Genomic DNA, 19385 nt, shown 5'->3' with positions numbered 1-19385 from the left:
AAAGACATCTCCCTACCCCTGACCCTTACTGTGGCCGTAACAACCGGTGAATCCCAGTTTGTTGAGTCGGCATATTTAGATTCCGAGGCAGCGGAAATGTTATTCTCCAAGCTGTAGTGGATCGGTTCCAAATCCCCGTTCATCCACTCAAGAACCCCCTGACAATAACATCTTTCGATGGGAGAACTCTTCTGGAGACGTTTCATCTGGCTACTGATCCACTTGAGGTCCGTATTGGGATGCTTCATGCGGAGAGTATTGCCTTCTATGTTCTTTCCCACACCTTTCTCTTAGGCCTACCTTCTGTGTGGCCCTAAAATGGGACCCCTTTAGTGCCCCACAAAAAATTCCACCACTGTTTCTCTTACATAGTAGAATACCTTTTTGTGCTCTTTGGATGAATATATTGACCTCTGAGAAAGATAAATCCCCTATTAAGTAATATTGCTCACATTCATCCCCCCCAAAAAATGCCTCCTGTGTCTCTTTGATGATTACAATACCCTGATTGCCTCCTAATTTATTAATGTCCCTTTATGCTGCCACAGCCCCCACACAGCGTGATGCCCCTTCCGCCTCACTATGCAGCGTGATGTCTTCACAGCTCTCACACACAGTATGATGAACCCCATAACTCCTCACACACACACAGTATGATGAACCCCATAACTCCCCACACACAGTATGATGAATCCTATAACTCCCCCACACACAGTATGATGAACCCTATAACACCCCCACACACAGTATGATGAACCCCATAACTACCCACACACAGTATGATGAACCCTATAACTCCCCACACACAGTATGATGAACCCCATAACTACCCACACACAGTATGATGAACCCTATAACACCCCCACACACAGTATGATGAACCCCATAACTACCCACACACAGTATGATGAACCCCATAACTCCCCACACACAGTATGATGAACCCTATAACACCCCCACACACAGTATGATGAACCCCATAACTACCCACACAGTATGATGAACCCCATAACTCCCCACACACAGTATGATGAACCCCATAACTACCCACACACAGTATGATGAACCCTATAACTCCCCACACACAGTATGATGAACCCCATAACTCCCCACACACAGTATGATGAACCCCATAACTCCCCCACACACAGTATGATGAACCCCATAACTCCCCACACACAGTATGATGAACCCCATAACTCCCCCACACACAGTATGATGAACCCCATAACTCCCCACACACAGTATGATGAACCCCATAACTACCCACACACAGTATGATGAACCCCATAACTCCCCACACACAGTATCATGAACCCTATAAATCCCCCACACACAGTATCATGAACCCCATAACTCCCCACACACAGTATAATGAACCCCATACTTCCCCCACACACAGTATGATGAACCCCATAACTCCCCCACACACAGTATGATGAACCCCATAACTACCCACACATAGTATGATGAACCCCATAACTCCCCACACACAGTATCATGAACCCCATAACTCCCCACACACAGTATGATGAACCCCATAACTCCCCCACACACAGTATCATGAACCCCATAACACCCCCACACACAGTATGATGAACCCCATAACTCCCCCACACACAGTATGATGAACCCCATAACTCCCCACACACAGTATGATGAACCCCATAACTCCCCACACACAGTATGATGAACCCCATAACTCCCCCACACACAGTATGATGAACCCCATAACTCCCCACACACAGTATGATGAACCCCATAACTACCCACACACAGTATGATGAACCCCATAACTCCCCACACACAGTATCATGAACCCTATAACTCCCCCACACACAGTATCATGAACCCCATAACTCCCCACACACAGTATAATGAACCCCATACTTCCCCCACACACAGTATGATGAACCCCATAACTCCCCCACACACAGTATGATGAACCCCATAACTCCCCACACACAGTATGATGAACCCCATAACTACCCACACATAGTATGATGAACCCCATAACTCCCCACACACAGTATCATGAACCCCATAACACCCCCACACACAGTATGATGAACCCCATAACTCCCCCACACACAGTATGATGAACCCCATAACTCCCCACACACAGAATGATGAATCCCATAACTCCCCACACACAGTATGATGAACCCTATAACTCCCCACACACACACAGTATGATGAACCCCATAACTCCCCACACACAGTATGATGAACCCTATAACACCCCCACACACATGATGAACCCCATAACTACCCACACACAGTATGATGGACCCCATAACTCCCCACACACAGTATCATGAACCCCATAACTCCCCACACACAGTATCATGAACCCCATAACTCCCCACACACAGTCCAGTGTCCGTACAGAACATTTGGAACACTCACAGTATGGTGTCCCCACCGCAAAGTTTGATGTCCCCACATTCACCTATAAGTACTGACTTTTAAGATAAAAAATGAACACTATATACTCCCCTATCCCTGATCCCTGGGGACTCCTCTGGTAATGTCCCTGTCTCGGTGGATGCAGCGCTTTGATGTCCTAGTGTCACTATCTTCGGGATTCTGACATCATGTATCTACTCCTGCCATTCTTTGGGGCTCAGGCTTGAAGCGACGTGCGGCCTACAGAACAGAGCGTGGTGGGGCGTGGAGACTAGAGGAGTGGAGGTTTGCCTGTATGGGTGTACTGTTAGGAGTGGTTGTGGCTCTCGGGAGATTTCACCCCTGTGCACTCACAGTGGTTAGTAGAGGTCTTCACATCTTTAGATGTCTGTCATCAACATATTTCCTGGACAGGCTGATAACCGAGATCAGTGACTGCATTCACCTTTTTTCAAGCTATATTGATTAGTGTTTGTCTTGGGATGATTGTCAGGACGTGTAGAAACCTCTGTGTTCTTATATCCTCTTCACGCTGCAACTTTACATCCTCCCTCATTTGTGATGTTCTATGTTACTGACTGTCTTGTCTATGTATAAGTAGGATTTGCAGTGTAAGGGGTTAATGATCCATGGAAACGTCCATGCGTTGGAATGTTCTTTGTTCTGGATAAAGTTCGGCCCCACGATCAGCTGATGTTTGTGCTGGAGAAATAACATTATATCCGGGATAACTGAATATGAGGTTATGTTACAACCGAGGCGTGGAGTAACTGAGCTCACCGCTGTGTAATATAGAGAGTAACGAGGAGTAACTATGAGATCACTGCTGTGTAATATAGAGAGTAACGAGGAGTAACTGAGAGATCACCGCTGTGTAATATAGAGAGTAACGAGGAGTAACTGAGGGATCACCGCTGTGTAATATAGAGAGTAACGAGGAGTAACTGAGATCACCGCTGTGTAATATAGAGAGTAACGAGGAGTAACTGAGATCACCGCTGTGTAATATAGAGTAACGAGGAGTAACTGAGAGATCACCGCTGTGTAATATAGAGAGTAACGAGGAGTAACTGAGAGATCACCGCTGTGTAATATAGAGAGTAACGAGGAGTAACTGAGAGATCACTGCTGTGTAATATAGAGAGTAACGAGGAGTAACAGAGATCAGCTGTGTAATAAAGAGAGTAACGAGGAGTAACTGAGAGATCACTGCTGTGTAATATAGAGAGTAACGAGGAGTAACAGAGATCAGCTGTGTAATAAAGAGAGTAACGAGGAGTAACTGAGAGATCACTGCTGTGTAATATAGAGAGTAACGAGGAGTAACTGAGAGATCACCGCTGTGTAATATAGAGAGTAACGAGGAGTAACTGAGAGATCACTGCTGTGTAATATAGAGAGTAACGAGGAGTAACAGAGATCAGCTGTGTAATAAAGAGAGTAACGAGGAGTAACTGAGAGATCACTGCTGTGTAATAAAGAGAGTAACGAGGAGTAACAGAGATCAGCTGTGTAATATAGAGAGTAACGAGGAGTAACTGAGGGATCACCGCTGTGTAATATAGAGAGTAACGAGGAGTAACTGAGATCACCGCTGTGTAATATAGAGTAACGAGGAGTAACTGAGAGATCACCGCTGTGTAATATAGAGAGTCTCACTTCAGGAGACTCTCACATCTCTTCCCAGACTTCATCACCATGAAGGAGGAAGAGAAAACATATATCTTGCTGGGAGAAGAAGAGAGAGCGGTGGAGATAGCAGCGCGGTATGTGAGCGAATGCCATAGATTGCGAGAAAGAGAACTATGATGCCATGGACTATAGCCCCCAACCTGGACCTGCCCCATCCACCTCCCCTATGCCATGGACTATAGCCCCCAACCTGGACCTGCCCCATCCACCTCCCCTATGCCATGGACTATAGCCCCCAAACTGGACCTGCCCCATCCACCTCCCCTATGCCATGGACTATAGCCCCCACAATGGACCTGCCCCATCCACCTCCCCTATGCCATGGACTATAGCCCCCACAATGGACCTGCCCCATCCACCTCCCCTATGCCATGGACTATAGCCCCCAACCTGGATCTGCCCCATCCACCTCCCCCCACAGCTCCTACCCAACATCCCCTCAGTCCCTATCCCTATTGCCTCTATACACTTGCTTTGGCAAAACTGATGTGTATTTGGTCCTGCCAATAAAGCTTCTTTGAATCTTGAGTAACGAGGAGTAACTGAGAGATCACTGCTGTGTAATATAGAGAGTAACGAGGAGTAACTGAGAGATCAGCTGTGTAATAAAGAGAGTAACGAGGAGTAACTGAGAGATCACCGCTGTGTAATATAGAGAGTAACGAGGAGTAACAGAGATCAGCTGTGTAATATAGAGAGTAACGAGGAGTAACTGAGGGATCAGCTGTGTAATAGAGAGTAACGAGGAGTAACTGAGAGATCACCGCTGTGTAATATAGAGTAACGAGGAGTAACTGAGAGATCACCGCTGTGTAATATAGAGAGTAACGAGGAGTAACTGAGAGATCACTGCTGTGTAATATATAGAGAGTAACGAGGAGTAACTGTGAGATCACCGCTGTGTAATATAGAGAGTAACGAGGAGTAACTGGGAGATCACCGCTGTGTAATATAGAGAGTAACGAGGAGTAACTGGAAGATCACCGCTGTGTAATATAGAGAGTAACGAGGAGTAACTGAGAGATCAGCTGTGTAATATAGAGAGTAACGAGGAGTAACTGTGAGATCACTGCTGTGTAATATAGAGAGTAACGAGGAGTAACTGAGGGATCAGCTGTGTAATATAGAGAGTAACGAGGAGTATCTGTGAGATCACCGCTGTGTAATATAGAGAGTAACGAGGAGTATCTATGAGATCACTGCTGTGTAATATAGAGAGTAACGAGGAGTATCTGTGAGATCACCGCTGTGTAATATAGAGAGTAACGAGGAGTATCTGTGAGATCACCGCTGTGTAATATAGAGAGTAACGAGGAGTATCTATGAGATCACTGCTGTGTAATATAGAGAGTAACGAGGAGTATCTGTGAGATCACCGCTGTGTAATATAGAGAGTAACGAGGAGTATCTATGAGATCACTGCTGTGTAATATAGAGAGTAACGAGGAGTATCTGTGAGATCACCGCTGTGTAATATAGAGAGTAACGAGGAGTATCTATGAGATCACTGCTGTGTAATATAGAGAGTAACGAGGAGTATCTGTGAGATCACCGCTGTGTAATATAGAGAGTAACGAGGAGTATCTATGAGATCACTGCTGTGTAATATAGAGAGTAACGAGGAGTATCTGTGAGATCACCGCTGTGTAATATAGAGAGTAACGAGGAGTATCTGTGAGATCACCGCTGTGTAATATAGAGAGTAACGAGGAGTATCTGAGATCACCGCTGTGTAATATAGAGAGTAACGAGGAGTATCTGTGAGATCACCGCTGTGTAATATAGAGAGTAACGAGGAGTATCTGAGATCACCGCTGTGTAATATAGAGAGTAACGAGGAGTAACTGTGAGATCACTGCTGTGTAATATAGAGAGTAACGAGGAGTATCTGAGAGATCACTGCTGTGTAATATAGAGAGTAACGAGGAGTATCTGTGAGATCACCGCTGTGTAATATAGAGAGTAACGAGGAGTATCTATGAGATCACTGCTGTGTAATATAGAGAGTAACGAGGAGTAACTGAGATCACCGCTGTGTAATATAGAGAGTAACGAGGAGTATCTGTGAGATCACCGCTGTGTAATATAGAGAGTAACGAGGAGTATCTATGAGATCACTGCTGTGTAATATAGAGAGTAACGAGGAGTATCTATGAGATCACCGCTGTGTAATAGATAGTAACGAGGAGTATGTATGAGATCACCGCTCTGTAATATAGAGAGTATCGTGCGGTATCTTTAGCAGCCCCCGCAGTGTGTCGCTCTTCTATGGCAGTGGCCATCTCCCTGGCAGGAGAGGTGTTACTTTGCTGGGTCATTATCTAGTTATCCGGCCCATCTGCTCTTGGATTAGCGTCTCGGCAGCTCATTAATGGGTAACTCTCTGTCTCACCAGCTCTTCCTGCTACTTTGCAATGAGGTCAGTAATAATTTCTGGGCAGCCAATGTCCCCCCTAGCGAAGCCATCGACCAGTGGAGCAGCTCACAGGAGAGGAAGACGTACATCAGCGCCAAGTACCGCGAGGGCAAATATCGGAGGTACCACCAGCTCTTTGGGAACCAGCAAGAGCTCAACAAGGTAACGGCGGAGACCGGGGACCACAGCTACTGGGATGTGAAAATGTTGTAATGACTTGTCCGTCTTCCTAAATATCCAAATCTCTGCCAGACAGAGCGCCTCTCCTGTTCATGGCTGGTATGGTTGTCATGAACCGGGGTTGTTTGGCTGCCTCTGGTTCTTTTCTGAAGGGGATTTATTTATATCCCAGTTCCGGTTTGGAACTTGCAGCTTTCTGGCTCCCCCCTTACCTTCAGGTCAGTCAGGGAACTGCACTTAGGATAACTAGTCGCCGGATAACTAGTCGACAGAAAGGCTGCCTTGCTATGTAAATCCGTTCTTTGCATTTCGTTGGGTTTTAATCCTAAAGATTTCAGTGGGTTATAGATCTCTCGGTGGACCTTCGGAATATGTAACTTTTATATCTTTATCACTAATTGGGGTCAATTTATGCCTTACTATTAAGTTTTTACATGAACAAAAGAGCACATGTTACCAGCTTAAGGCCATAAACTACTCAGTGTAATGCTGCACATTGGTATCAAGTTGCACATAGTGTGTAGTGAGAAGAAGAGTTTCATATGCAGTGTGAAGAGGTGGGGTCAGAAAGCCCACAGCGTGTGTCTGTAAAGCCATGGAACCTTCTGGAAGTAAACTCAGAATATGGCATATTTATATTATTGTGACATTGGTACTGCAGCCAGCACTGATCACTGACAGGAAAGACAATGCCCGGAGCTTTAGGGCATCACTTTCCCTGTGATATCGCACAAGGAAAAGTACAACTGAGCACACAGCATGGTAATACCCGGACGGCAGAGTGCATGCAGAGCACAGTACTGCCCATAATGGTGCCACGCGTCCAACAGTGGCCATATAGTGCCAGTCATAAGCCCCATACAGATCAATCAATCATACATCAATATCATATGATTGTCCTTTACCAGTACCATATAGTAATACCACCCATACCAGTACCATATAATACCACCCATACCAGTACCCATATAGTAATACCACCCATACCAGTACCATATAGTAATACCACCAATACCAGTACCCATATACTAATACCACCAATACCAGTACCATATAGTAATACCACCCATACCAGTACCATATAGTAATACCACCAATACCAGTACCATATACTAATACCACCAATACCAGTACCATATAGTAATACCACCCATACCAGTACCCATATACTAATACCACCCATACCAGTACCATATAGTAATACCACCAATACCAGTACCCATATACTAATACCACCAATACCAGTACCATATAGTAATACCACCCATACCAGTACCCATATACTAATACCACCCATACCAGTACCCATATAGTAATACCTCCCATACCAGTACCCATATAGTAATACCACCCATACCAGTACCATATAGTAATACCTCCCATACCAGTACCCATATAGTAATACCACCCATACCAGTACCCATATAGTAATACCTCCCATACCAGTACCCATATAGTAATACCACCCATACCAGTACCATATAGTAATACCACCCATACCAGTACCCATATAGTAATACCACCCATACCAGTACCCATATAGTAATACCACCCATACCAGTACCCATATAGTAATACCACCCATACCAGTAACATATAGTAATACCACCCATACCAGTACCCATATAGTAATACCTCCCATACCAGTACCCATATAGAAATACCTCCCATACCAGTACCCATATAGTAATACCACCAATACCAGTACCATATAGTAATACCACCCATACCAGTACCATATAGTAATACCACCCATACCAGTACCATATAGTAATACCACCAATACCAGTACCATATAGTAATACCTCCCATACCAGTACCCATATAGTAATACCACCAATACCAGTACCATATAGTAATACCACCCATACCAGTACCCATATAGTAATACCACCCATACCAGTACCCATATAGTAATACCTCCCATACCAGTACCATATAGTAATACCACCCATACCAGTACCATATAGTAATACCTCCCATACCAGTACCATATAGTAATACCACCCATACCAGTACCCATATAGTAATACCACCCATACCAGTACCCATATAGTAATACCACCCATACCAGTACCCATATAGTAATACCTCCCATACCAGTACCATATAGTAATACCACCCATACCAGTACCCATATAGTAATACCACCCATACCAGTACCATATAGTAATACCTCCCATACCAGTACCCATATAGTAATACCACCCATACCAGTACCCATATAGTAATACCTCCCATACCAGTACCATATAGTAATACCACCCATACCAGTACCCATATAGTAATACCACCCATACCAGTACCATATAGTAATACCTCCCATACCAGTGCCATATAGTAATACCACCAATACCAGTACCCATATAGTAATACCTCCCATACCAGTACCCATATAGTAATACCTCCCATACCAGTACCATATAGTAATACCACCCATACCAGTACCATATAGTAATACCTCCCATACCAGTACCATATAGTAATACCACCCATACCAGTACCCATATAGTAATACCACCCATACCAGTACCATATAGTAATACCTCCCATACCAGTACCATATAGTAATACCACCAATACCAGTACCATATAGTAATACCACCCATACCAGTACCATATAGTAATACCACCCATACCAGTACCATATAGTAATACCTCCCATACCAGTACCATATAGTAATACCACCCATACCAGTACCCATATAGTAATACCACCCATACTAGTACCCATATAGTAATACCACCCATACCAGTACCCATATAGTAATACCTCCCATACCAGTACCCATATAGTAATACCACCCATACCAGTACCCATATAGTAATACCACCCATACCAGTACCCATATAGTAATACCTCCCATACCAGTACCCATATAGTAATACCACCCATACCAGTACCATATAGTAATACCACCCATACCAGTACCCATATAGTAATACCACCCATACCAGTACCCATATAGTAATACCACCCATACCAGTACCCATATAGTAATACCACCCATACCAGTAACATATAGTAATACCACCCATACCAGTACCATATAGTAATACCACCCATACCAGTACCATATAGTAATACCACCCATACCAGTACCCATATAGTAATACCACCCATACCAGTACCCATATAGTAATACCACCCATACCAGTACCCATATAGTAATACCTCCCATACCAGTACCATATAGTAATACCACCCATACCAGTACCATATAGTAATACCACCCATACCAGTACCCATATAGTAATACCTCCCATACCAGTACCATATAGTAATACCACCCATACCAGTACCCATATAGTAATACCACCCATACCAGTACCCATATAGTAATACCTCCCATACCAGTACCATATAGTAATACCACCCATACCAGTACCCATATAGTAATACCACCCATACCAGTACCCATATAGTAATACCTCCCATACCAGTACCCATATAGTAATACCTCCCATACCAGTACCCATATAGTAATACCACCCATACCAGTACCATATAGTAATACCACCCATACCAGTACCATATAGTAATACCTCCCATACCAGTACCATATAGTAATACCACCCATACCAGTACCCATATAGTAATACCACCCATACCAGTACCCATATAGTAATACCACCCATACCAGTACCCATATAGTAATACCTCCCATACCAGTACCATATAGTAATACCACCCATACCAGTACCCATATAGTAATACCACCCATACCAGTACCATATAGTAATACCACCCATACCAGTACCCATATAGTAATACCTCCCATACCAGTACCCATATAGTAATACCACCCATACCAGTACCATATAGTAATACCTCCCATACCAGTACCCATATACTAATACCACCAATACCAGTAACATATAGTAATACCACCCATACCAGTACCATATAGTAATACCACCAATACCAGTACCATATACTAATACCACCAATACCAGTACCATATAGTAATACCACCCATACCAGTACCCATATACTAATACCACCCATACCAGTACCATATAGTAATACCACCCATACCAGTACCATATAGTAATACCACCAATACCAGTACCCATATACTAATACCACCAATACCAGTACCATATAGTAATACCACCCATACCAGTACCCATATACTAATACCACCCATACCAGTACCCATATAGTAATACCTCCCATACCAGTACCCATATAGTAATACCACCCATACCAGTACCATATAGTAATACCTCCCATACCAGTACCCATATAGTAATACCACCCATACCAGTACCCATATAGTAATACCTCCCATACCAGTACCCATATAGTAATACCACCCATACCAGTACCCATATAGTAATACCACCCATACCAGTACCCATATAGTAATACCTCCCATACCAGTACCATATAGTAATACGACCAATACCAGTACCATATAGTAATACCACCCATACCAGTACCCATATAGTAATACCACCCATACCAGTACCCATATAGTAATACCACCCATACCAGTAACATATAGTAATACCACCCATACCAGTACCCATATAGTAATACCTCCCATACCAGTACCCATATAGAAATACCTCCCATACCAGTACCCATATAGTAATACCACCAATACCAGTACCATATAGTAATACCACCCATACCAGTACCATATAGTAATACCACCCATACCAGTACCATATAGTAATACCACCAATACCAGTACCATATAGTAATACCTCCCATACCAGTACCCATATAGTAATACCACCCATACCAGTACCCATATAGTAATACCACCCATACCAGTACCCATATAGTAATACCTCCCATACCAGTACCATATAGTAATACCACCCATACCAGTACCATATAGTAATACCTCCCATACCAGTACCATATAGTAATACCTCCCATACCAGTACCATATAGTAATACCTCCCATACCAGTACCATATAGTAATACCTCCCATACCAGTACCATATAGTAATACCACCCATACCAGTACCATATAGTAATACCTCCCATACCAGTACCCATATAGTAATACCACCCATACCAGTACCATATAGTAATACCTCCCATACCAGTACCCATATAGTAATACCACCCATACCAGTACCCATATAGTAATACCTCCCATACCAGTACCATATAGTAATACCTCCCATACCAGTACCATATAGTAATACCTCCCATACCAGTACCATATAGTAATACCTCCCATACCAGTACCATATAGTAATACCACCCATACCAGTACCATATAGTAATACCTCCCATACCAGTACCCATATAGTAATACCTCCCATACCAGTGCCATATAGTAATACCTCCCATACCAGTGCCATATAGTAATACCACCAATACCAGTACCCATATAGTAATACCTCCCATACCAGTACCCATATAGTAATACCTCCCATACCAGTACCATATAGTAATACCTCCCATACCAGTACCCATATAGTAATACCACCCATACCAGTACCATATAGTAATACCTCCCATACCAGTGCCATATAGTAATACCACCAATACCAGTACCCATATAGTAATACCTCCCATACCAGTACCATATAGTAATACCACCCATACCAGTACCATATAGTAATACCTCCCATACCAGTACCATATAGTAATACCACCCATACCAGTACCCATATAGTAATACCACCCATACCAGTACCATATAGTAATACCACCAATACCAGTACCATATAGTAATACCACCAATACCAGTACCATATAGTAATACCACCCATACCAGTACCATATAGTAATACCACCCATACCAGTACCATATAGTAATACCTCCCATACCAGTACCATATAGTAATACCACCAATACCAGTACCATATAGTAATACCACCCATACCAGTACCATATAGTAATACCACCCATACCAGTACCATATAGTAATACCTCCCATACCAGTACCATATAGTAATACCACCCATACCAGTACCCATATAGTAATACCACCCATACTAGTACCCATATAGTAATACCACCCATACCAGTACCCATATAGTAATACCTCCCATACCAGTACCCATATAGTAATACCACCCATACCAGTACCCATATAGTAATACCACCCATACCAGTACCCATATAGTAATACCTCCCATACCAGTACCCATATAGTAATACCACCCATACCAGTACCCATATAGTAATACCTCCCATACCAGTACCCATATAGTAATACCTCCCATACCAGTACCCATATAGTAATACCACCCATACCAGTACCCATATAGTAATACCACCCATACCAGTACCCATATAGTAATACCACCCATACCAGTACCCATATAGTAATACCTCCCATACCAGTACCCATATAGTAATACCACCCATACCAGTACCCATATAGTAATACCTCCCATACCAGTACCCATATAGTAATACCACCCATACCAGTACCCATATAGTAATACCACCCATACCAGTACCCATATAGTAATACCACCCATACCAGTACCCATATAGTAATACCACCCATACCAGTAACATATAGTAATACCACCCATACCAGTACCATATAGTAATACCTCCCATACCAGTACCATATAGTAATACCACCCATACCAGTACCATATAGTAATACCACCCATACCAGTACCCATATAGTAATACCACCCATACCAGTACCCATATAGTAATACCTCCCATACCAGTACCCATATAGTAATACCTCCCATACCAGTACCATATAGTAATACCACCCATACCAGTACCATATAGTAATACCACCCATACCAGTACCCATATAGTAATACCACCCATACCAGTAACATATAGTAATACCACCCATACCAGTACCATATAGTAATACCACCCATACCAGTACCATATAGTAATACCACCCATACCAGTACCATATAGTAATACCACCCATACCAGTACCCATATAGTAATACCACCCATACCAGTACCCATATAGTAATACCACCCATACCAGTACCCATATAGTAATACCTCCCATACCAGTACCATATAGTAATACCACCCATACCAGTACCATATAGTAATACCACCCATACCAGTACCCATATAGTAATACCTCCCATACCAGTACCATATAGTAATACCACCCATACCAGTACCCATATAGTAATACCTCCCATACCAGTACCATATAGTAATACCACCCATACCAGTACCATATAGTAATACCTCCCATACCAGTACCATATAGTAATACCACCCATACCAGTACCATATAGTAATACCACCCATACCAGTACCCATATAGTAATACCTCCCATACCAGTACCATATAGTAATACCTCCCATACCAGTACCATATAGTAATACCACCCATACCAGTACCCATATAGTAATACCACCCATACCAGTACCCATATAGTAATACCTCCCATACCAGTACCATATAGTAATACCACCCATACCAGTACCCATATAGTAATACCACCCATACCAGTACCCATATAGTAATACCACCCATACCAGTACCATATAGTAATACCACCCATACCAGTACCCATATAGTAATACCACCCATACCAGTACCCATATAGTAATACCACCCATACCAGTACCCATATAGTAATACCACCCATACCAGTAACATATAGTAATACCACCCATACCAGTACCATATAGTAATACCACCCATACCAGTACCATATAGTAATACCACCCATACCAGTACCCATATAGTAATACCACCCATACCAGTACCATATAGTAATACCTCCCATACCAGTACCCATATAGTAATACCACCCATACCAGTACCCATATAGTAATACCACCCATACCAGTACCCATATAGTAATACCACCCATACCAGTACCCATATAGTAATACCACCCATACCAGTACCCATATAGTAATACCACCCATACCAGTACCCATATAGTAATACCACCCATACCAGTACCCATATAGTAATACCACCCATACCAGTACCCATATAGTAATACCACCCATACCAGTACCCATATAGTAATACCACCCATACCAGTACCATATAGTAATACCACCCATACCAGTACCCATATAGTAATACCACCCATACCAGTACCATATAGTAATACCACCCATACCAGTACCCATATAGTAATACCACCCATACCAGTACCCATATAGTAATACCACCCATACCAGTACCCATATAGTAATACCACCCATACCAGTACCATATAGTAATACCACCCATACCAGTACCATATAGTAATACCACCCATACCAGTACCATATAGTAATACCACCCATACCAGTGCCATATAGTAATACCACCCATACCAGTACCATATAGTAATACCACCCATACCAGTACCCATATAGTAATACCACCCATACCAGTACCCATATAGTAATACCACCCATACCAGTACCCATATAGTAATACCTCCCATACCAGTACCATATAGTAATACCACCCATACCAGTACCCATATAGTAATACCACCCATACCAGTACCCATATAGTAATACCACCCATACCAGTACCCATATAGTAATACCTCCCATACCAGTACCATATAGTAATACCACCCATACCAGTACCCATATAGTAATACCACCCATACCAGTACCCATATAGTAATACCACCCATACCAGTACCCATATAGTAATACCTCCCATACCAGTACCATATAGTAATACCACCCATACCAGTACCCATATAGTAATACCACCCATACCAGTACCCATATAGTAATACCTCCCATACCAGTACCATATAGTAATACCACCCATACCAGTACCCATATAGTAATACCACCCATACCAGTACCCATATAGTAATACCTCCCATACCAGTACCATATAGTAATACCTCCCATACCAGTACCCATATAGTAATACCACCCATACCAGTACCATATAGTAATACCACCCATACCAGTACCATATAGTAATACCTCCCATACCAGTACCATATAGTAATACCACCCATACCAGTACCCATATAGTAATACCACCCATACCAGTACCCATATAGTAATACCTCCCATACCAGTACCATATAGTAATACCACCCATACCAGTACCATATAGTAATACCACCCATACCAGTACCATATAGTAATACCTCCCATACCAGTACCATATAGTAATACCACCCATACCAGTACCCATATAGTAATACCACCCATACCAGTACCATATAGTAATACCACCCATACCAGTACCCATATAGTAATACCTCCCATACCAGTACCATATAGTAATACCACCAATACCAGTACCCATATAGTAATACCACCCATACCAGTACCCATATAGTAATACCTCCCATACCAGTACCATATAGTAATACCACCCATACCAGTACCCATATAGTAATACCACCCATACCAGTACCCATATAGTAATACCTCCCATACCAGTACCATATAGTAATACCACCCATACCAGTACCATATAGTAATACCACCCATACCAGTACCATATAGTAATACCTCCCATACCAGTACCATATAGTAATACCACCCATACCAGTACCCATATAGTAATACCACCCATACCAGTACCATATAGTAATACCACCCATACCAGTACCCATATAGTAATACCTCCCATACCAGTACCATATAGTAATACCACCCATACCAGTACCCATATAGTAATACCACCCATACCAGTACCATATAGTAATACCACCAATACCAGTACCATACAGTAATACCACCCATACCAGTACCATATAGTAATACCACCCATACCAGTACCCATATAGTAATACCACCCATACCAGTACCCATATAGTAATACCACCCATACCAGTACCCATATAGTAATACCACCCATACCAGTACCCATATAGTAATACCACCCATACCAGTACCCATATAGTAATACCACCCATACCAGTACCCATATAGTAATACCACCCATACCAGTACCCATATAGTAATACCACCCATACCAGTACCATATAGTAATACCACCCATACCAGTACCCATATAGTAATACCACCCATACCAGTACCATATAGTAATACCACCCATACCAGTACCCATATAGTAATACCACCCATACCAGTACCCATATAGTAATACCACCCATACCAGTACCCATATAGTAATACCACCCATACCAGTACCATATAGTAATACCACCCATACCAGTACCATATAGTAATACCACCCATACCAGTACCATATAGTAATACCACCCATACCAGTGCCATATAGTAATACCACCCATACCAGTACCATATAGTAATACCACCCATACCAGTACCCATATAGTAATACCACCCATACCAGTACCCATATAGTAATACCACCCATACCAGTACCCATATAGTAATACCTCCCATACCAGTACCATATAGTAATACCACCCATACCAGTACCATATAGTAATACCACCCATACCAGTACCCATATAGTAATACCTCCCATACCAGTACCATATAGTAATACCACCCATACCAGTACCCATATAGTAATACCACCCATACCAGTACCCATATAGTAATACCTCCCATACCAGTACCATATAGTAATACCACCCATACCAGTACCCATATAGTAATACCACCCATACCAGTACCCATATAGTAATACCTCCCATACCAGTACCATATAGTAATACCACCCATACCAGTACCCATATAGTAATACCACCCATACCAGTACCCATATAGTAATACCTCCCATACCAGTACCATATAGTAATACCTCCCATACCAGTACCCATATAGTAATACCACCCATACCAGTACCATATAGTAATACCACCCATACCAGTACCATATAGTAATACCTCCCATACCAGTACCATATAGTAATACCACCCATACCAGTACCCATATAGTAATACCTCCCATACCAGTACCATATAGTAATACCACCCATACCAGTACCATATAGTAATACCACCCATACCAGTACCATATAGTAATACCTCCCATACCAGTACCATATAGTAATACCACCCATACCAGTACCCATATAGTAATACCACCCATACCAGTACCATATAGTAATACCACCCATACCAGTACCCATATAGTAATACCTCCCATACCAGTACCCATATAGTAATACCACCCATACCAGTACCATATAGTAATACCTCCCATACCAGTACCATATAGTAATACCACCAATACCAGTACCATATAGTAATACCACCCATACCAGTACCCATATAGTAATACCTCCCATACCAGTACCCATATAGTAATACCACCCATACCAGTACCATATAGTAATACCACCCATACCAGTACCATATAGTAATACCACCCATACCAGTACCATATAGTAATACCTCCCATACCAGTACCATATAGTAATACCACCCATACCAGTACCATATAGTAATACCACCCATACCAGTACCCATATAGTAATACCTCCCATACCAGTACCATATAGTAATACCACCAATACCAGTACCATATAGTAATACCTCCCATACCAGTACCATATAGTAATACCACCAATACCAGTACCCATATAGTAATACCACCAATACCAGTACCATATAGTAATACCACCCATACCAGTACCCATATAGTAATACCTCCCATACCAGTACCATATAGTAATACCACCAATACCAGTACCATATAGTAATACCACCAATACCAGTACCATATAGTAATACCACCAATACCAGTACCCATATAGTAATACCTCCCATACCAGTACCATATAGTAATACCACCCATGCCAGTACCATATAGTAATACCACCCATACCAGTACCATATAGTAATACCACCAATACCAGTACCCATATAGTAACACCACCCATACCAGTACCCATATAGTAATACCACCAATACCAGTACCATATAGTAATACCACCCATACCAGTACCCATATACTAATACCACCCATACCAGTACCCATATAGTAATACCACCCATACCAGTACCATATAGTAATACCACCAATACCAGTACCATATAGTAACACCACCCATACCAGTACCCATATAGTAATACCACCCATACCAGTACCCATATAGTAATACCACCAATACCAGTACCATATAGTAATACCGTCCTATGTCCTCATACACACATGCACTCCATTCTACACATATACACACGCTCTGTGCTACATATACACACGCTCTGTGCTACGTATACTCACGCTCTGTGCTACATATACACACGCTCTGTGCTACGTATACTCACGCTCTGTGCTACATATACACACGCTCTGTGCTACGTATACACACGCTCTGTGCTACATATACACACGCTCTGTGCTACGTATACTCACGCTCTGTGCTACATATACACACGCTCTGTGCTACGTATACACACGCTCTGTGCTACATATACACACGCTCTGTGCTACGTATACACTCTCTGTGCTACGTATACACACGCTCTGTGCTACGTATACTCACGCTCTGTGCTACGTATACACGTTCTGTGCTACATATACACACGCTCTGTGCTACGTATACACACGCTCTGTGCTACATATACACACGCTCTGTGCTACGTATACACTCTCTGTGCTACGTATACACACGCTCTGTGCTACGTATACTCACGCTCTGTGCTACGTATACACGTTCTGTGCTACATATACACACGCTCTGTGCTACGTATACACACGCTCTGTGCTACGTATACACACGCTCTGTGCTACATATACACACTCTGTGCTACGTATACACACGCTCTGTGCTACATATACACACGCTCTGTGCTAGGTATACACACGCTCTGTGCTACGTATACACACGCTCTGT

The 19385-nt window shown here is 42.5% G+C and overlaps 1 protein-coding gene across 6 annotated transcripts in view; it reads left to right on the top strand.

Moving 5' to 3' along the window:
- ARAP1 (ArfGAP with RhoGAP domain, ankyrin repeat and PH domain 1) overlaps positions 1-19385 on the top strand; it is a 340068-nt gene that overhangs the window by 216214 nt on the left and 104469 nt on the right. For all 6 annotated transcript variants that reach the window (XM_069759494.1, XM_069759491.1, XM_069759495.1 and 3 more), the window contains exon 13: positions 6497-6679. In XM_069759494.1, the coding sequence (XP_069615595.1) occupies positions 6497-6679 (183 nt within the window). The remainder of the gene's footprint in view (positions 1-6496; positions 6680-19385) is intronic.

This window comes from Ranitomeya imitator, chromosome 3 (assembly GCF_032444005.1).
Source record: "Ranitomeya imitator isolate aRanImi1 chromosome 3, aRanImi1.pri, whole genome shotgun sequence".
Classification (NCBI taxonomy): Eukaryota; Metazoa; Chordata; class Amphibia; order Anura; family Dendrobatidae; genus Ranitomeya; species Ranitomeya imitator.
This window is presented reverse-complemented; position numbering and strand designations above follow the sequence as displayed.